Below are 22,294 nucleotides of genomic sequence, written 5' to 3' on the forward strand. Positions count from 1 at the left end.
TATACACGAAAAGCTCATTTACCATTTTCTGTAAGACAGTGACAGAGTCTGCTAAAAGAACGATATCGTCGGCGTACATAAATACTTTTACCGTTGTGTCAGCAACCTTTACACCGCCGGAGATGAGATAATGAGAACAGAGTTTGACTCAGCAAACAACCTTGCCATACACTATGGTTAACAGTAAAAGGACCTGAAAGCACTACATCCATCCATACCTGACTGGCTGTTTCTTCATAAATGGAGCGCAAAACTTCTATAATGTAGCTGGAGAGGCCGAGCTGGGCTAACTTATAGGAAAGCATATTCCGTGGAACTGGGAATAAGTGACGGGTGACTACGCCTGAGTTGTGAAAGGCTAGAAACTGCTGTTGTGGCCCTGGGACTGGACGTCCTTGGGTAAGAATTGGGGTACCCGGTGTATTTGGATTTGCGGCCTGGCAACATGTCGCAATGAAGTCCGTCCGGAGCCACGCCCATTTTGAAATTTTCTTTTATTTTTGTATTTTGTTGCACCATATCATTACTGGAGTTGAATGTTGACATAATTTACTTATATACTGTAAAGATATTAATTTTTTTGTAAAAATTTTACTTAAAAAAATTTTTTTTTTTAAAAGTGGGCGTGATCCTTCTTCGATTTTGCTAATTTTTATTAAACGTACATATAGTAAAAGGAGTAACGTTCCTGCCAAATTTCATCATGATATCTTCAACGACTGCCAAATTACAGCTTGCAAAACTTTTAAATTACCTTCTTTTAAAAGTGGGCGGAGCCACGCCCATTGTCCCAAATTTTACTAATTTTCTATTCTGCGTCATAATTTCAACTCATCTACCAAGTTTCGTCGCTTTAGCTGTCTTTTGTAATGAATTATCGCACTTTTTCGGTTTTTCGAAATTTTCGATATCGAAAAAGTGGGCGTGGTTATAGTCCGATATCGTTCATTTTAAATAGCGATCTGAGATGAGTGCTCAGGAACCTACTGAACTGAATTACTTCTTACTCGCCTGCCCCGCTTTTATAGTTTACGCTGCATACTTCTAGGCTCTTCCATTTCCAGAACTTACCAACTATATTCGTGTGTGTATAGTTCTCGTATGGCGGCCACCGTGGTGTGATGGTAGCGTGCTCCGCCTATCACACCGTATGCCCTGGGTTCAACTCCCGGGCAAAGCAACATCAAAATTTTAGAAATAAGGTTTTTCAATTAGAAGAAAATTTTTCTAAGCGGGGTCGCCCCTCGGCAGTGTTTGGCAAGCGCTCCGGGTGTATTTCTGCCATGAAAAGCTCTCAGTGAAAACTCATCTGCCTTGCAGATGCCGTTCGGAGTCGGCATAAAACATGTAGGTCCCCTCCGGCCAATTTGTAGGGAAAATCAAGAGGAGCACGACGCAAATTGGAAGAGAAGCTCGGCCTTAGATCTCTTCGGAGGTTATCGCGCCTTACATTTATTTTTTTTATAGTTCTCATATAGTTTCTACTTGTTTACAATTGTCTACTTTTTAGCGCTTCTCAGATGTACATATGTGAGTTTGTAGTTTACAGTCTCCCGTACACACATAAGCGTATAAGTAAATTCATATGTGTGTGACATCTCATCTCTCGCTGCCTTGTATGTAAATGTTGCTCGTCGGAATGTGTACATATGTGTAGACGCAATTATTGATTCGTTTATGTAGATACATAATGATTGAATTATTGATGTGAATTCACGTCACTGCTTAGCATCGGGCTGGAGATGGCAGCACTCCTCAGATTTGCTAATATTCGTAACACTGCCCTCCACCTAAGTCTGATCGTCCCGATCAGACAAATCTCTCCATCTAAACGCTGCTAATCTCTCCAAATGTACCACTCTTCTACTCCGTGGTTTCTCAATGCTTTGTATGCGGTAGATGGTATCACTGATCTTCTTCACAACTTTGTACGGGCCTTCCCAACTGTACCGAAATTTGGCTGGAACACCTTTCCGCCGGTGAGGGTTGTTTAACAGTACCAATTCTCCCACCAAGAAACCTTCCGAATTAAAGTTCTTGTCATGCCAGTGTTTCATCTTACTACACATTACCCTGGGCCGTTCCTTCACACTCTGTTGTTTGGTCAATGAACCACTTCGTCGAGCTTGCGCTGGACGGATTTGCTTTGCATAATCGGTATCGTTACCACATTTCACAACAGTAGTGTGCTCCGGCTTGAAACTACCCTCGCATTCTTTCTCGGAAATTCGTTGCTTCGTTTTCCTGCGTCTTTTAGGTTTTGTCAATGCCAGTGTTTCTCTCGCAGGTACTTTTGATTTTGATTTATTTGGCCCATTCGATCTATCAACTTTTGCCTTTGACTTTCGTGGTCTTTGTCGAGTCTTTTCCACCAGTACCCGATTACTGCTGAACCCTTTTTCCAAACTAAAGTTAAGTGGTATGTCCTGGTTCTTATAGCGCATAATTTTTCTCCGCATATCGATCCTGACGTCATGGTCAACCAAGAAGTCCACTCCCAATATGACTTCATCAACGATCTCCGCCACAACGAAGTTGTGTAGAACCATGACTTTCCCAATTAATACCTCACATACCACTTCGCCTTGGACTTGATTATATTCGCCTGTGACCGTACGCAAGCTTGCTCCAGGTAATGACTTTACTCTCCTGTAGACCAAATCAGATCGAATCAAGGAATGAGATGCGCCTGTATCTACAGTCAGTACACGCTCTTTACCATCCACATTCCCTCTGACGGTAAGACTGCTTGTTTTCCTTCCAATTTGTGACACAGATATCATAGGACATTCAATAGCCGGGGCAAGTTTTCGTTCTTTACATTCGACACGCTCTTGCTCATTTCCGCCAGCTTTCCGTTTACGGCCATCCACATTGCTGGAACTATTAGGACCAAGATCGCAATGACGTGCAATGTGACCTGGGTTGCCGCACTTGAAACATTTAATAACTCCGGCATTCTTCTGTTGTGATCCCTTCAGTGCTTCCAAAATTGTGTCTGCCCAATCTGGTCTTTCCACTTCCACACGATGAGCTTTGTATGCTGGTTTACTCAATAGTGAGGCCGTTTCCTGAGTCAATGCATGTGATACCGTTTCAGCAAATGTCAGTTTTAGGTTTGCGTATGTAGCTCGCTTCGTTTCCACGTCTCGTATGCCATTTATAAAACTCTGGATTTTTACTCTCTCGGTGTATTCCACGGGTGCGTCCGCATTTGCGAGATGAGCCAACCTTTCAACATCTGAAGCAAACTCTTGCAATGTCTCATTTGCTTTTTGGTAGCGGGTTTGCAACTCAATTTGGAATATCTGTTTTCTATGCTCGCTTCCATAACGTCTCTCGACAGCGGCCATCAATGCTTCATAGTTGTTCTGCTCTCCTTCGGGAATCGTCTGTAGGATTTCGGCTGCTGACCCTTTCAATGCCACGAACAGAGCTGCACCTTTATCTTCAACATTCCAGTTATTCGCTGCCGACGTCTTCTCAAATTGGAGCTTAAATACCTGGAATGGAACAGAACCATCAAACGTTGGGGATTTTACCTTCAGAGTAGACGTTGAAGTGATTGGACGGTTCAATTGTAACTCCTGAATCCGATCTTTCAGAGCATCCATCTCGGCCTCCACTTTATTTTGTCGTTCACTAACAGCCTCCAGCTGCGATGAGAATTTTGTTTCCTGTACCTCCAGCTTTGTTGAGATATGCTCTTCTTGCTCTTCCAGTTGAGCAGAGATCTGCGATGATATCTGTGCTGAAATTTGCGCCGACATTTCGGATATTCGTGCCTCTTGTGCTTCAATCTTCGCTGTTATTTCTGATGACATTTCTGCAATACGTGTCTCCTGTGATTCCATCTTGGATGCCATATATGTCTTCTGTTCTTCTATCTGTGTTTCCATCTTAGATGTTATATCTGTCTTTTGCGATTCCAGTTGAGATGACATGTTGGTGGATATTTGTGATGACATTTCGGACATTTGTGCCGATATTGCAGCCAATATCATGTTCAAGTCTGTGTTCGCCATTGTCTGCGGTGTTTCATTTTTCTCCTCCAATTTTGTTGTCTTATCACCATCAAGATGAAAGACATACTCTTCCACGTCAATTCCTTCTAATTCCATTGCCTCTCGTAGTCGTGCTTGAAGTTCGATCATATTGCCAGTTGTATTTAATCCACGGTTCTCCAACTCCTTTTTCACTTTGCCATGTCCAAGTTTATTCGAAGACTTCGGAATTTATTCAAGAATTCCTCTTCTGACACCAATTGTAACGAATTTACTTGCAAATCCTCTTATTTGCAATCCTCTGCTAAGTTCGAATCACTAAACTGTTGAATAAATAACTCCAATATTGAATAATGGAAAAATGGCCTTTATTAAAGTACTTCACAATACTCTTATACTTTGCTACTCGCTGGCTTAATAACCAAACTGATTGATAACTCAAATGAAACTGAATTACTTCTTACTCGCCTGCCCTGCTTTTATAGTTTACGCTGCATACTTCTAGGCTCTTCCATTTCCAGAACTTACCAACTATATTCGTGTGTGTATAGTTCTCATATAGTTTCTACTTGTTTACAATTGTCTACTTTTTAGCGCTTCTCAGATGTACATATGTGAGTTTGTAGTTTACAGTCTCCCGCACACACATAAACGTATAAGTAAATTCATATGTGTGTGACATCTCATCTCTCGCTGCCTTGTATGTAAATGGTGCTCGTCGGAATGTGTACATATGTGCAGACGCAATTATTGATTCGTTTATGTAGATGCATAATGATTGAATTATTGATGTGAATTCACGTCACTGCTTAGCATCGGGCTGGAGATGGTAGCACTCCTCAGTTTTGCTAATATTCGTAACAGTATTTAGAACATGGCGGATGATTTTGACTGTTCGCACTACGACGGTTACAAGAAGACTCCTCGTCAATAATTTCGTGCTTGTTCGTCTGCCTCTGGCTCTCATGCCGGGTGACTCGTATGCGCTTATGCTTATGTTTAGATATAGGGTGATTCATTACAATGTGTTGATTCATACTATACGACCAATCATTTTACACATATGAACCTCGACTGCTTTCCGAAATAAAATATTTTCTGTTCCTATTAATAAGGACCAGTTGTGATGCGACCTTTTCCATTTTAATATTTATTGTAACGAATTTACTGAAACTCCGCTTATTTCACACCTTCTACTAGCGTTCATATCGCTAAACTGTTGAATAAATAACTCCCATATTCAATAATGCAAAATAGTTTTTATTAAAGTACTTCACAATAACACTTATACTTCGCAACTGACAGCGTGCTTAAATCAAACTAAACTGATAGGTCGTGCCACAGCTGGTGCTGCTTTCCTCGTTGGCATATTTCTAGGCGTTTCTATTTCTAGAATTTACTACTTGTTTACCAGCTATAAATTTATCAGCTATAACTACAGATGCACGATTATAGCTTCCCGAATAGCCATATGCGCGTGTATATGTGAGTGATACTTCCACCGATGATTGCCTACTTTTGGGAGTATCTCAGATATATGCATGTGTTTGTGCGTTTTTCTCCGCAGCTTGTATGGACATATGTGTAGACATAATGATTGATTTGTTTATGTGCATACAAGTCACTGCTTAGTATCGGCTTAGAGATGATAGTATCCGTTAAGATGATAGCAACCTAAGTCTGATCGTCCCGATCAGACAAATCTCTCGATCTAAACGCTGCCAGCCTCTCCAAATGAACCACTTTCACTTTGGTTCGTGCTTTGCCAATAGCCTGCATGCGGTGCACTACATCGTTGATCCGTTTTACAACTTTGTACGAGCCTTACCAATTGCACTGCAATTTCGGGGACAAACCTTTCGTTGTGGGTTGTATAACAGCACTAAATCTGCTTCCTGAAAACCTTCGGAATTAATTGCTTTATCGTATCTGGCTTTCATCTTGCCACTCATAATCTTTGTTCGTTGCCTTACAAGATCGTGTATCTCGTTCAGCTCTTCTTCCAAGACACCAATGGATTTCTTGACATTTCTCTCCGCATCGGCATCTATCCCAAACTTCAAAGCAGCTGGAAGTCGAAGGTCATTGCCAAAAATTACCTTTGCGGGAGTTTAGCCGTTGTCTCATGCACTGCCGATCGGTAAGCCATCAAGAATAATGATATGCGGGTATCACACTCCTTATGGTACTTGTCTACTACTTTCCTTAAATGCTCCTCCAAGTTCTATTGAAGCGTTCCACCATAACGTCGGACAGAGGATGAAATGCAGTTGTCCGTGTTTTTTGAATGCCCTACTTCTTGGTACACAGCTGATTCAAAATTCCTGCCTTGGTCAGCATGTAACTTCATTGGTACACCATATCTTGCAACCCAATCATTTGTAACCACTTCTGCACCTGTTTCCGCTTCTTGGTTTGGGATTGGGTATACCTCTGGCCATTTACTGAAATAATCCATAACCACCAGTATGTATTTGTTTCCGCGGTTGCTACTAGGAAATGGACCTGCGAAATCCATGGCGATTCTTTCAAATGGTGCACCTGAAATATACTGCTTCATCTCGCCATGACTTCGTGTTTTGGGCCCTTTTGCTCTGTTGCACACCTCGCAGTTCACAATCCACTCGGTGACCGGCTGACGGCAACCAACCCAATAGAATCTCTGCTTAATTTTCTCGACCGTTATGTAGTTCACTGAGAACGTCGGGAATCCTTTTCCTTGGAATAACTATCAGATTCCTCTTACTTTGACAATCATCAATCTCCCATACTCGATACAAGCAACCGGATATCAACTCTAAACTGTTCCACTGTGCCCTATATGGCTTCGCAATGTGACGCTCTGCTGACATCTCCTCTCTATTTGGTCTTTCGTTTTTTTCGAGCCCTTGCATAACATGTTACAGATGTGTATCTTCTATCTGACACTTTCTTAGTTGTTCCTGGCTCCATTCATCTGTACATGTTATAGTCAATAGCCGGACATCTATAATACCTTCTTTACCCTCGGCCTTTGAACAGTGCTTGCATTCCAAACTATATGGTCTTCGTAAAATTGCATCAGCATTTCCATGGGTACTACCTTTTCGATGCTCAATGGAAAAGTCATAGCTTTGTAGTCGCTTGATCCACCGTGCCAATTGTCCTTCTAGATTACGGAACTGCAGGAGCCATTTCAATGCTGCGTGATCTGTTCTGTCGCGGAATCGCTGGCCGTAGATGTACTTGTGAAAATGTTTAATGCACTCTACCAATGCCAATAGCTCTCTCCGTGTAACGCAATAGTGCCTCTCTGGTTTTCCGAACGAACGGCTGTAATATGCAACTACATTCTCTTGTCCATCGACCAGTTGTGATATAATGCCTCCTATAGCATATATCTAGAATAAATGTTGCTCCTGGCATCGGATATGCCAACATTGGGGCAGTGCACAAACGCTCCCTCAATGTTTGGAAAGCCACTTCTTGCTCCTTCTTCCATTCAAAAGCTCTATTTTTTCTTGTAAGCTCATGGAGGCTATGGGCTACGCTGGAAAAGTTTGGTACAAACCGGCGGTAATATTTGCATAGCCCAAGGAAACTTCTTAGTTCATGCAAGTTCTGTGGTCTTGGCCAATACTTTACAGCTTCTATCTTTTCATTCGCAGTGCAGATGCCCTCCGCTGTTACCTTGTGACCCAAATAATTTACTTCCTTTTTAAACACCGAACACTTTTCGGGACTTAGTTTTAGACCAGCGCCAGCTATTCTCTGGAAAACTTGCTCTAAGTTTTTAAGATGTTCATCAAAATTCTTGTCTAATACGGCGATGACGCCCAGGTACACCAAGCATTTTTCCAATGTATTGCTTTCAATACCTGATCCATGAGTCTCTCGAAAGTAGCTGGTGCATTACATAGTCCAAAGGGCATTACTGCAAATTACCAAAGACCGTCACCGACACTGAAGGCTGTTTTCTCTTTGTCTTCCTCCTTTATCTACACTTGCCAGTAGCCGCTTTTCAAATCCAGTGTGGAAAACGATTTCGTACCAGATAGCGAGACCAGAGTATCGTCAATTCTTGGCAATGGGTAGCTATCCTTTTTACTAATGTCGTTCAACTTCCGATAGTCCACACCACACCTCATTTCCCCATCCTTCTTCTTCACAAGTACCAACGGAGAGCTCCATGGACTAGCTGATGTTTCGATGACGCTGCTGTCTCTCATTTCTTGTATGATTTGACTCACAACTTCCCGCTTGGCCAGTGGAACACTACGAGGAGCTTGACGTATCAGCCTTGCGTCTCCAGAGTCAATTTGATGTTTCATAAAATTGGTGCGGCCTGGTTTGGAACCATCCTTGTGAAATATGTTCGCGTATTTTAGGAGCAGTTGTTTTGGCTTATTCTGATAGGCTTCCTCTATCCCCTCCGTCCATGCCGTGATGTCATTTGAAAGATCAGTATTACTAAATGAAACGTGTTTCTGGAGCTGTTCACAGTTAATAACTACTTCAGCCTCTTGGCATCGTTCCAAAATAGCTCCTTTGGTCAATTTGAGTGGTGACTTGAACTCATTGAGTACTCTTACCGGAATACGCCCATCTTATTTTGTCATAGACAGGGTTTTCCCTACAAGTATGTTCGGTGCCGATTTGCTTGCTGCTTCGACAACCCACAATTTGTTTGTCCCACAATTTGCCTCAACCATTGCCCAGATGACTGCTTCTGATTTTGGTGGTATTTGCTGACTCTCTTGCACCAGCACTCGTTTACTACTGTAGCCTTTCTCGCAGCCGAATGAAATTAAGTGGCAAATCCATGTTCTTATATCTCATCGTCTTGCTTTGCATATCGATCTTGATGTCTTGGTCCATTAAGAAGTCCACTCCAATTATGATTTCATCAACAATCTCTGCCACTATAAAATTGTGTACTACCCTGACGTTCCCAATTGCGACTTCACACGATACTTCTTCTAGAAGCGTGGTGTCTTCTCCAGTGGCTGTACGCAACCTTGCTCCATGCAATGGTCTTATCTTCTTGTTAACTAAATCCGCTCGAATGATGGAATGAGATGCACCCGTACCTACAGTCAGTAAACGTTCCTTTCCATCAATATGTCCTCCGACAGTAAGATTGTTCGACCTTCTTCCAATTTGCGAGATAGAGATTATGGGGCATTCAATTGAGGGAGCCAGCTGTCGCCCCTTGCGGCTGACTCTCTTTAGTTTAACGATTAATTGGTCTTGGAGATCTGCTCATCTCCGTCAGCTCTGCGTGTACGTCCACCCACATTGTTGGAAGTATTAGGACCGGTGTTGCAATGGCGTGCAATGTGACCTGGGTTGCCGCACTTGAAACATTTCATAACTCCCGCCTTTTTCTGTGGTGATCCCTTCAGTGCTTCCAAAATTGTGTCTACCCAGTCTGGCCTTTCTACTTCCACACGATGAGCTTTGTATGCTGGTTTACTCAATAGTGACGCTGTTTCCTGAATCAATGCTTCGGATGCCGTTTCAGCAAATGTTTGCTTTGGGTTCGCGTATGTGGCTAGCTTCGTTTCGACGTCCCGTATGCCATTTATAAAGTTCTGAATATTTACCCTTTCGGTGTATTCCACGGGTGCGTCCGCATTTTCAAGATGAGCCAATCTTTCGGTGTCCGAGGTAAACTCCTGCAAAGTCTCGTTAGATTTTTGGCAGCGATTTTGCAATTCTATTTGGTAGATTTGTTTCCTGTGTTCGCTTCCGTAACGTCGTTCAACAGCGGCCATCAATGCTTCATATTTGTTCCGCTCTCTTTCGGGAATCGTCTTAAGGATTTATCTTTACCTTCATCTTCAGCATTCCAGTTGTTCACTGCTGCAGTCTTCTTAAACTGCAGCTTAAAGATCTGGAAAGGAACAGAACCGTCAAAGGATGGTGTCTTTACTTGCTCGCTGAAACTGCTGGGCGATTTATTTGCAACTCCTTTATACGACCTCTCAAAGCTTCTATCTCGGCATCAATTTTTTCCTCGAGCTGTACAATTTTTGTACTGTGATTACATTTGGAAGGCTATATATGTCTTTTATTCTTCCCGTTGTGATGAAATTTGTGTTTCCTGTGCTTCAATCTTGGATGTTATACGGTTCTCCTACGTTTCCAATTGGGTTGCCACTGTCGATGTTTATGCAGATATTGCAGCCAATATCAAGTTCAAGTCTGTGCTGGTAACTGCCTGCGGTGTTTCGTTTTTCGCTCCAATTTTTGTGGTTGTCTCGTCCCAATCAGGATAAAAGACATCATCGTCCACATTAATTCCTTCCGTCTCCATAGCGTCTCTTAGCCGTGCCTGAAGTTCGAGTTTATTGTCGGTTGTATTCAATCCACGGCTCTCCAACTCCTCCTTCAGTTGCTGGATCCTCAATTCACTCAACTTTGCCATGTCCAAGTTGTATTCGCAATCTTCGGAATTTATTCCTCTTCTGACAGCAATTGTAACAAACTCAGGGAAATTCCGTTTATTTGCAAACTTCTGCCAACGTTCATATCGCTAAATTGTTGAATAAATAACTTCAATATTCAATAATGCAAAATGGTATTTATTAAAATACTTCACAATAACACTTATACTTTGCAACTGATAGCGTTTTTAAAACAACTGACTCTGCTTACTTAGCTTTTGCTCCTTTTATACTCTGTGCTGTGTCGTTCGCATACTTCTAGGCGTTTCTTCTTCTAGAACTTACTACCTGTTTACCACCTATAACTACACATGCTCGCTTATAGCCAAAATTTGGTTATGATAGAAGTGTGGGAAATACATTTCCATAGTGAACAAATACACAGAATTTGATTTTTATAGAAGGTGTAGATAGACTGAAGCTAACAAATTTTTGTAACGGCGGCAGATTACTAAACGTCTAAAAAGCATAACAGCCAAACTCAACATGCAGTCAAGCTTTAGGTGTTAAAATAACTTAAGTTGGTACGGCAGCCATAGTTCTAAAAAATCCTATTTGTAGGGAAGGTGCCACGCCCCCTTTTTCCCAATTCCATAGGGATTGACCTCATATAGCTCCTTACTGAATTTAAATGTTTTGGCATGTATACCTTCAAAGTTATGCAGCACCAAAAATTCCATTTGTATGGGAGGTGTCACGCTCCTTTTATATATCGAAATTATTTTCAGCCTAAAACCTTCCCGTTGATCGAAGGAACCTATAACCAAAATTTGATGATAATTGAAATGTGGGAAATATGTTTCCATAGCGAACACACACGCACACACAATTTAATTTTTATATATAGATATACGTAAGCATTTGGTGAAATTTGAAGGTTCTAGCTGTTAAAATGGGGCAGAAATTGCGAAAAGTTTCTTATCTGAACAATCGATTGTATGAGATATATACTATATATACCACCGATCTCTATGATTTTTTCAGACAACGATATATGCTATATACATAAGCATTCGTTGAAATTTGAAGCCTATAGCTCTTAAAATGGGCAGTAATTACGAAAAGTTCCTTATCTGAACAATCGGTTGTGTGGGGTATATGCTATATATACGAAGGATATCATCCATTTTTTCAGACAACAATATGTGCAATATACGAAAGCATATGGTGAAGTTTGAAGGTTCAATCTGATAAATTGAGGAAGATATGACAAAAATCTTCTTTTTCTAAAAAATCGGTTGTAAGGAGGATATATGCTATAGTGGTCCGATCCGGCCGGTTCCGACAAATGTCTAATTGGACACCTAAATACACCCGCTCACCAAATTTTATCAAGATATCTTCAAAATTGAGGGACTAGTTTGCATACAAACAGACAGATGGACATGGCTTAATCAACTCAGCTCTTTATCCTGATTATTTCAGTATACTTAATGGTGGGTCTATCTATTTTCATTTAAGGACTTACAATTTTGGGATTCGTGACGAAATTAATATATCATTTCATTTCATAAAAGGTATAAAAAAACGGAATCCAAACTGTTTTGCGGGGCAGTGTGGACCCGGGGAAGTCGGGCGTGTGCGTTGCAAATAAAAGAAAATAAATACCGAATTAACAAATCGTAACCACAAGTTTGTTTACAAAATATAAGTTTATTGAAAAAGCATAAAGGACGTGGCAATTGCAAAGAAATTAATCGAACTACAAATGCACTTAACACGTTCAAATCGCAAGTTGAAAATTAAAAATTACGTGACAATGGCAAGGAGTTAAATTATACAAATAAATTCCCTTGGCAGTTCACAATTTAGACCACAATTTAAAGTTTAAGGTATACACTCGAAATAATTAGTAAACTCACCTGGGGCTAGCTGCTGGCTCTTGAACGTTCCAAATTAGAAAGAAAGATCAAAACCGCGAACAAGTCCGCGGCACCTGCCGATAGCTAACTTTCGTTGAGTTTTTCCCCTTCAAGGTTAGCTTTCGGCTGGTGTTAGCCGTTACGGGTAATATTAATAAATAAATAACTAATGTGCGTGTTAGGGTGGTCCGAAATATTTAGGCTGGTGGCCTAAACATGCCGGCCCCCTTGCGGCGAGCAACTTGAAACTTGGTGAGTACGCCAGCAACCTTCCCAAGGCGGGATAAACTAAATAAATTTAAAAAATATGATACGTATGTATAGTAGGATCGTAAGTACGATCTCCGGCGGACATCCGTGCTCGCATTAATGCAGCCTCGCTGAACTGTGGATGAAAAAGAAAAGCGTTAGTATTCAAGTACGTGGGGTTGCTTGGTTTAAAATGCACCTTGTGGTATAATTAAAGTTTTTTATAGTGGGTGGGCTCCAGACACGACGAGGCCGAAAATTGTGGCTTGGGTAAGGAGCCCGCCGACAGTTGACGTGGGTGTGCCTCCGACCATAATACTGGCGTAGACGTCGGCGCCCAAAGTGAGCAACACTGGGGACGATCTGTAAAATGTCGGATCGGCCAGCTTCATGAACTGGAATGGGGCCGCTACCGACGGGTCCAGATTTGCCGTGGGGTTTAACCTGGCATAGTTCGATATTACGGTGGCTTGGGTCGTGATCTTTCCCGCTACCCCATACTTCCCTCGAAGAACGACGGTGCACCTCGAAAGACGTGCGGTATTGTTACGCTCCAGGTGTAGATCCTTGCACAGATTGGCATCGATAATGCTGGTGGGAGCGCAGGCATCTAACAGGGCGCGGACCAGGTGTAAACGGCCTCCTGCCTCAATTCGGACTATGGCTGTCGGCGTGATGGCGATCAATGCTCGAGTTATCGTCGGTGCCGCTAAATTGTCCCGGGTCTACCGCTCCTGAAGCCAGTGGGGGTTTGTTGTTGCCTCACGAGAGCTCGATGGTTGTTGCGCATCTTATTAGGGGCCGCCCTCCCAGTGAACTGTCGTGACGAGCGGGACGGACGCGGTTCCGCGTCGTCACCCTGGTTACCAGTAGGGTGGTGCGATGGGCGGAAAGGACGTGTCTCCGCGCCATCCCCGATTTGTAAGCGCGCGAAAGCGCCGTGCATAGGCGAGCGTTTCTCGGGTCTCTCATGACGTAATGGGGGCCGGAAACGCGGCGTTTCTAAGCTGCCCGATTGGGCTACCTCTGCTGCATTGGCCAGCCTCTCTTCTTCCTCTTCTTCCTCGACTTGCTGGGCCCATGATTTAGTTTGCTCCGTGACATGGATGGAGAGGACCCCGTCCGAGCTCGCATCGTCGTCGTTGTGCTTGCTTTGAGGTGGCGATGGCTGATCCTCGTCCATGTGTAGCGTCGTGTGATGTGGTTCACTGCAACGTCGGCATCGGTCTTTGCTGGGGCAGATTTCCAGGCGGTGGAACGGGGATAGGCAGTTGGGACAATAGCGGTGAATGAGTATTGCACGTAGTCGCTCCTCAGTCGACATACCACGGTAAATTGGGCACAATCGCACTCCGTGCGGTTTGATGCACAGACGGCAAGCGATGGTGAACGCATTTGGGCGTGCCTCGGTCTTGGAGCGTTTGAATGCAAATCCAGGCATGTCTGGAAATGGTAGCGTTTAGTAATATCGCTGCATAGGTTGGTTGGGTGGCTAATTGCCGGAGACCCGGGGTCGATTCTGGCTGACCTATTGGTTGGCATACTCGGGATAAGGGGTACATGCGGGGTGCATAACCTTATTAGGTTATTCTGCCTACACATTGACGTGTAGTGGTTGGACCCATTATGAGGTTTGGTAAACTTTCATTGAGATACGCCTAAGCGTATCTTTAATTTTGAAAATCTTTTCATCAGAATGGAAATTCTGATGTGGAAACAATCGATAGTAAAATTAAGTATTATTAAATATAGACTTAGGACAAACTATATTTTTTGGTGTTTACCTAAAGCAGGCAATACGCGGTAATATACGGTATATCACGGTAAACCAGTGTGGTGTCACGGCTCCGTGTAATTGCCCTACAAAAATTTGGTCACAAAACTTACCCACGCCCATGCACATGTGACTGTGAATATAACCTATGAATGGCTGTAAAATGACTAGTCAAATGACGTCGTGCAGATAAAATGTGCGCCAGATGTAAAGAGGCCTTTATTCGCTGTCTGGGAACACTCTTTGTGTTGATTTGGGCCATGTTGTGTGAGAATCACAAATTGTGGTGTGTTTGTTGATTCCAACACAACCATGGCGGGAATAGCCTACACTAACGAGTGTGGCAATTTGTAGAGCTGTCAGCTGTTCACTCTTCCAATCGTTGGAATGAGACCGCTGTGCGGTGCTGCCCATTGCAATGTAATGATACATAATGGTCATGTCAATTAAGTAGTTAGGGACAGCTTGCGTCTGAGTCCTGACGCGACATTAAATTTAAAGTCTGTTCTAAAAAGTTTAATTTCTCCCTTGTTTGTAACATCGAAAGCATAGATGACACTACTTTATTCCTGCTGGGATTTCAAGCAAAAAGGGGACTGACGAAAGTCTGTCGAAACTTCAATACACAAAAAAAGCAATTTCTGTCATGAAAGCGAGACCACTATTGAGTGTGACATGTTTCTGTTTATGTTTTACATTTTAATTTCGCACCAACCTTTTTAACAATGAAATCAATGCAAATAACCGGGAGAATTATTTCGGTCTCGAGTGGTCCACTTTTTTTTTCCACAAGAAAGTTGGTTTTGATTGTATCTTTATGCACCAAAATGTCAAACTAAAACAAACCTTTCATTTATCGGAACCAAAATAAAGTTGTTCGGGTACTACCACTCGAGTTTTTTTTTTTTTATTTTGGATCCCGCGGATCCGACTTGTAATCCCATGGTGGCGCCTATAATGTGTTCACCGCTTAAGAAACAAAAAGGCAATGTCAGACGAGTGGCAACCTTTTTTCCATTCATTCAAAATGGCATCCATTCATGAAAATGTGAATACATACCGATTGTGAATGAATAACCTTCACAAAGGTATGTACCTGTATGGAAAAAAAAACGTGTTCTGGGTAAGTATGCCTTTTTCCTCTAATAATTTCATTTTATTTTATTTTATTCTATATTTTTTCTTCGTTTCAGATGCTGATCGTTACAGCAATTACGTACAACTATACACGTTTGTAAACCTTTACCACGGACATTGTTTACCATATAGTTTGGGGTAAAATTTAAAATGACCACGAACATCGGCATTTTGCAATTTATCTACAACGCAAAATACAAATTCCAAACTTAATTAACAAACGCGTTTACTTTCACAATCAGCGAAAAGTTTCCAACTTTCGAACCAATATTTAAAAGAGCCAAAAAAGGATTGTAGGACGGAGGGATATACGGTTGTGGAAAAAGGTGCACCAAATTCTACTAATTTCAGCATCTACACAAAAATGCAGCTGGGACTATCGTTTCACCATTGCATGACATTCCACTGTATGCTGATGAAAAGAAGACTGTTTTTAATATGTTTGTATCCCGTTAAGCAGGACGTTAAAAAAGGTAAATTACCTTTTCGGATGCTCCACAAAGTTGTACATAGATTGCATAAAAAGGTGTAGGGCATCCGGAGGTTAAGCTTGTCAACTAAGCCACCACCATAAATTTTACAAAAACAGATGTACAAACTTATTTCAAAGTCCCCATTAACATTAACCTTACAATATTTAACAAAACTCAGTCACCCATTCTACATATTTCCCTTTTAGTACGTCACTTTAAGAGTTTCCAAATTTTTCTTTTTAAGCAACATCCTTCAACGCTTCATTCAACACTTTGAGATTGTGTTCGTTCGCTGCATCATGTAAATCGCGACGTCCCATTAACGATAACACCATATTCAATGTACTCCAAATTGATTCTGACATCTGTGCTTGTCCAACCCCCATAGCAGTCGCACCTGTTGTGGGCAAATCTCGCACCGCTGCCGTATTCGCTTGCATATTCAACGCTGTAAGCAAATGTTCAACAGCTTGTTTATAAGCCTTTAGATTCATGCAGCATACGCCCACATTGTAACGCACACGTATAAAGCCCGGTTCGAGTTGTAATGCCCTTTGATACGCTTCCACTGCCTCAACCGAACGTGAACCATTTGCCAAGCTGGCGCCTAAACGATTCCAAATTTTGGCATTTTGTGGCTGAACATGCAGCGCTGAACGAAAGCAATCAACTGCTTTATCATACTCTGATGAGAGATTATAAGGTACGCCAAGTGCTTCCTGTACTTCTGCATCAACCTCTTGAGGATTACCGCGCACAGCATCGAGGTAAAGGTTTTGTACAGCTTGTAACTTGCTACCCCCTATCATCGTTGAAGTCGTGGCATCACTTTCAGTTTTTAATTCTGGGTGCTGTTCTAACAGATGTTTATATTTGGGATTTACTTCCATCCAATTGATTAGCATACGCAGCGCATGACTTTGTAGACTTTCATTTGTGTAACACACGGCCAAAGCCATTAGCACGCGTGTATTTTCTGGACGCAGCGCTAATGAACGCTTCAATGCAGCTATACTTTGTGGATCCATTTCATTTTCTGTTTGTGCTAAACCCAGATGTTCCCAAGCTTCTGCATTTTCTGGTTCTTTTTTGACTGCAATCTCAAAACAGAGCACTGCGCTGGGTATATCACCTTGTTGCAAATACTCCTTACCCTTCTGCAAAGCATTTTCCAGCTCAGCCATTGCATTCTCTTCAGCAAACTCATATTCTTTATATGGACCATAGCTTTGGCCATACTCAGATAGCCATGGATGATCAGGATCTTCGGACAGCTTTTGCCATTCACTCTGTAAGCGTTGCCAAAACTTTTCACTGTAGCTGCTGAATGTGCCTTCACGTTCTTTGGAATGATTTTGGAAATCTTCTATCCAGTCTTCCACATATTCATTAGTATTTGCAAATTGTGGTAGCAATTTATTGGTTTCTTCCTTTGTTAATTGTGTGCTTTCTTCAAAGAACTTGGTCGTGTTTGCCTCGAGATTTGGTTGGCATATGGCTAGGTATGGCGTTGGCAGCGACTGCATGCCCATATATGGCATTATTGGTAATTGACCCATTACTGAAGCTGAAGTGCTAGGCAGTTTCTAATTATTTTTTTTTTTTTTTTTACGTTGTACATTCTTCCCGGTACTTTTTAGAAACTGCTGAGTGAGCTGCTCCAATCCCCGAGAAAATCGGAAATACAGCTAGTACTCAAACTTTAAAAGTTTCGACGACTTCGGTGCCGATTTCGATAAACTAAGATCCGTAACCTTCTCGTAGGTATGTACAGTAGGGTGGGTCGATTACTAATAGTATGTAGTGAGCGGTAGTCAACAAAACGAGTTAAGTTGGTGTTGTGAGCGATAGGTAATGGCACCCCCAGCTGATAGACCTTTTTTTTGCCACAGCAGGCCTTTACCTGCACAAAGTCGTTTGATTTTTCACTTTTTCGTTATATGCAGCGCATTGACTGGACTTTAATTTTCTTGTTTAAAATTTTCCATGCTCCGGTTTTTTCTTTTTACTCATATTACACCGCGATTTCTTAATTAACACAAGTTTGCGCCATTTACTCTATCGAGTTTTAAAAGCATATCGCCACAGGAACTTAAAATGCAAATCAATCAAAAAATTTTGCAAAAGTTTCTTTTTGCGGGGTGGGGGTTTGTGTAATTGCTGATTCAATGGTATTATGTCGCAGATAGTAGATCTGCGTTAGGACCAATATCCGGATATTTGTCCTTCACCTTTAAATTTTCTGAAGCATTTTTAAAACCAGTACTTTCCTATCCTTGGTAGGCGGAAGGAAATACTTAATTCTCTGCTACATATCTCGTGGATTGGGAAAGAGTTATGTTGGTTTGGTTATTCCTTGAGGATTTGTTTGTAGAATTCAAAAGCTCCCTATCTGAACAAAAGCTAAATGCACTTTGACATCAGAGGGGAACTATTGAAAATCATTCTGAGATTAGGCGTTCTTCGACGTAATTGTGAAAAAAAAAATCCTGAAAGGGGAACCTTTTTTTTCGATATAGGATGATTTCGAACTAGCAGCCGATATGGGGTGATACTCTAGTCAGCAGCAGAAAATAAAGGAATAAGGCTTATTGGCTTAAGTCGTTATATTCCGGCCTTTATCTTGACAGAAGAGTTATGATTTCGTGCGGTCCTGCTACACGGGGGTATTTACCTTTTTATTCTGATACTTCGGACAGCTCTTTCCCGTTTAAGTATTCAATGAGGTGTTGCGGAGAAACTTTAATTTAGAATATTCGGCACCCGTTCGCCTGATGCTACCTCGCGAGGTCCGAATATTCCAAATAAGTATGCATGCACATAATTTTCCAAATATAAAACGATTCCACAAATTCTTAAATGGAGACGTATGTTCCGAACATACGGATTAAATGAGTTAACGTACTCAATGACTACATTTCGTTATGGCATCTCCATTGTTTTTAATGACATTTTTACGCGAGTCGCTTTGCTGGTCCAGTTGATGTGGAGCGCTGAATTTTAACTTAGGTTCCGGATGTGTATATGAATAAAAAATTGTTTTTTTTTTCTTGGGTATGCGGGGGCAGATAGCTTATCTGCTTTAGGCTTCGGTTGGCCTCGTTCGTGGTGAACGAGAGCTGGGTTACGGGATTTGTTGGCCTCGTTCGGGGTGAACGAGAGCTGGGTTACGGGATTTGTTGATTATAACGGTTGGGAGTTACAAGTCTCCCTCACCCTCACTGGAGGGTGGTAGTAGGACCAATTTCGTGATTGGTCTGGTGGTTTGTCCTCTTGTCGTATCAAGTTCGACGACTCGAACTCGGTTATCGGGGCCATAATGGAGGTTGGCTATCCGACCTAGTCTCCATTCGTTGGGGGCAGATTGTCCTCTTTAATGACGACTAAGTCCCCCTGTTTGAGATTCGATTGTGGATGCTTCCACTTAACGCGCTTCTGCAGTTCGGTGAGATACTCCGCTTTCCACCGCTTGCAGAAGGTTTGATGCAGCGCCTTAAGTTGTTCCCATCGATTGCCGAGTGAAGCGCGATTCTCGCTGACGTCAATCTCGGGTGGCGCTAGTAGGTGGCCCCCGACTAGGAAGTGCCCGGGGGTGAGTGGTTCCAGGTTGGACGGGTCATTGGAAGATGGGCTTAGGGGCGGGAGTTGAGACAGGATTCAATCCTACACAGGAGGGTGCTAAACTCCTCTAGAGTAAATTTATGATCCAATGCGATCTTTTTGAAATGAGTTTTGAAACTCTTGACTCCCGCTTCCCACAGCCCGCCCATATGAGGAGCAGCGGCTGGTATGAAATGCCATGTCAGGGTTTGGTGGGCGTATTTCGAGAGGGTTTGGCCGCGCGCATCAGCGAGGAATGCCTTGACCTTCGAGCGGAGAGCCCTCGACGCACCGACAAAGTTCGTTCCGTTGTCGGAATAGAGGTTTTTCGGGCATCCTCGTCTGGAGACAAACCGACTAAATGCTGCTAGAAACGCGGCGGTGCTGAGGTCGCTAGTCGCCTCTAAGTGGATCGCCTTAGTCGCAAAGCAGACGAATAGGCAGACGTAACCCTTAGAAATGCGGCATCCTCGTCCGCTGTAAGACTTTATGTCAAACGGTCCTGCGAAATCCACCCCGGTGTTGGTAAATGCCCTGCTAAAGGTAGTGCGTTCCGCAGGGAGGGTTCCCATGAGTTGCGTCGGGGAACGTTTGCGGAATAGCGTACAGGCCTTGCAGTTGTATATGATGGATCGGATCATGTTTTTGACCCGAGGTATCCAATACTGCGTGCGTAGGAGCCGCAGCATTAGTTGGTTTCCGCCATGTATGGAAATGGTGTGGACAAACTGGACCAGGAGACGGGTGAGTCGGCAGGCGTAAGGGAGGATTATCGGGTGACGCTCGTCGACGGGAACGTCCCTGGATGCGTTGAGGCGACCCCCCACACGAAGGACATTATCTTCGTCAATAAAGGGGTTTAGAGAGAGAATCTCGCTTTTGGTCGCGATGGGTTTCCGAGTTCTCAGAGACCTTATTTCTTCGGCATAGTGGTTGGTTTGGGATATCCTTATGAGGCGGCTAGTCGTAGCCTTGATTTCGTCGGGCGAGATCTGGTGAGACTCTGCTTTAAAGGACATTTTAGTTTTTGGACGTTTCTATTCGAGAATCGTATAATGTAGGAGATTACCCGCAACGCTCTTGATAGATCGGAAAACCGATCAAGAATATCCTCGCTATTGTTGATGTTCGTTGCTACATGCACTTGTACTCGTTTTTCTTCGATGTTTGTGTGGTACTCCTGTTCGCCTTGAGATGGCCATTTTGCTTTGCCTTCTTGCAGCCAAGAAGGTCCCTGCCACCACAAAGAGTTGTCGACTAGGTCCGTGGCTGGAAGTCCTCTGCTGGCTAAGTCCGCTGGATTTGATGCGGACTCGACATGATGCCATGCTTTAGTTCCTACCTTCTCGACGATTTTCGTTACCCTGTGAGCTACAAATGTTGACCAGGAACACGGGGGTTTTCGAATCCATGCGAGGACGATGGTCGAATCTGTCCATAGGTGCATGTTAAATGTGCCTAAGTTCAGGCTCTCCATCACATTTTCCAAAGTTTCAGCCAGCAAGACGGCACCGCATAACTCCAATCTTGGTAGTGAAATTGTTTTTACTGGTGCCACCCTCGTTTTCGCCATGAGTAGACTAACGTATGCCCTATCGTTGATCTTAGCTCGCACGTAAACCGTAGCCGCGTAGGCTTTTTCGGACGCGTCACAGAACCGGGGAATTCCTATATCGTTGGTTGGGGTGAAGTGCACCCACCGAGGTATACGAATCCGGTTAATGGCGGGGTACTCCTGCATAAAGGTTTGCCACCGATCTAAAGTGATTGTGGATACCGGTTCATCCCAATCCGTCCCCTCCAGCCAAATGTTCTGCATTAATATCTTAGCTACGATGATAACTGGAGCAAGCCAGCCTAACGGGTCGAAGAGTTTGGCGATGGCCGATAGGATCGCCCTTTTTGTTAAGATGTCCTGGTTTTCGATTGGTTTCGCTGTGAAATAAAATTAGTCGGAATGCGCGTTCCAACGGATCCCTAGGGTTTTTACCATGCTCGCGTCCTCGAACTCCAGAAAGTCTTCCGTAAGCCTGTGAGGTTTGGGTATGCCCTGTAGTATCCTACTGCAATTAGAGGTCCATTTTCGTAGAGGGAATCCTGCTGACTTTAATGCGGCTGTGATTTCATCGCGAGCAGTGACTGCTGCCTCGATGCTATGCCCCCCTGCCAGGACGTCGTCGACGTACATGCTGTTTCGCAAAATGTGCGCTGCGGTTGGCAGAGATGCCTCGACGTCATCTGCAAGTTGATGTAGGGTTCTGATCGCTAGATAGGGGGCACAGTTTACCCCAAAGGTTACCGTGTTGAGCTCAAACACGCTGACAGGGTCCTCTGCTTTGAGTCGAAAAACTATTCTTTGGTATTGGGTTTGATTTTCCTTTACCCAAATTTGCCTGTACATCTTCTCAATGTCGCTGTTGAAGACGTACTTGTAGAATCTCCATCGGAGGAGTTGTATTGTTAAGTCAGATTGAAGTACTGGGCCGGTGTGTAGCACATCGTTCAGGCTTGAGCCATTGGATGTCGGGCACGACGCGTTGAATACGACCCTTACTTTAGTCGTTGTACTTTCCTCTTTGATAACCGCATGATGCGGCAAGAAGTAGCAATCAGATGATTGTGGTGGTACTACGGTGTGCACTTTAGACATGTGCCCTAACGTGACGTATTCTGTCAGTACCCTATTGTATTCCGTCTGTAGGGTCGGTGTCTTGGCTAGGCGCGTCTCGTTCCGATAGAACTGAGAGCAGACGCTCTTGAGAGATGG

At 43.1% G+C, this 22,294-nt stretch overlaps 2 protein-coding genes across 10 annotated transcripts in view; one reads left to right on the forward strand and one right to left on the reverse strand.

The window, feature by feature from the left end:
- The window catches only part of dpr19 (defective proboscis extension response 19), a 1,424,328-nt gene that overhangs the window by 1,048,607 nt on the left and 353,427 nt on the right, over positions 1-22,294 (forward strand). The window lies entirely within an intron of this gene.
- LOC137239793 (peroxisomal targeting signal 1 receptor-like) lies at positions 16,167-17,486 on the reverse strand. The gene has a single exon (XM_067765464.1). The coding sequence runs from the start codon at positions 17,484-17,486 to the stop codon at positions 16,167-16,169; it is 1,320 nt and encodes a 439-aa protein (XP_067621565.1).

Source organism: Eurosta solidaginis, chromosome 2 (genome assembly GCF_040869045.1).
Source record: "Eurosta solidaginis isolate ZX-2024a chromosome 2, ASM4086904v1, whole genome shotgun sequence".
NCBI lineage: Eukaryota > Metazoa > Arthropoda > Insecta > Diptera > Tephritidae > Eurosta > Eurosta solidaginis.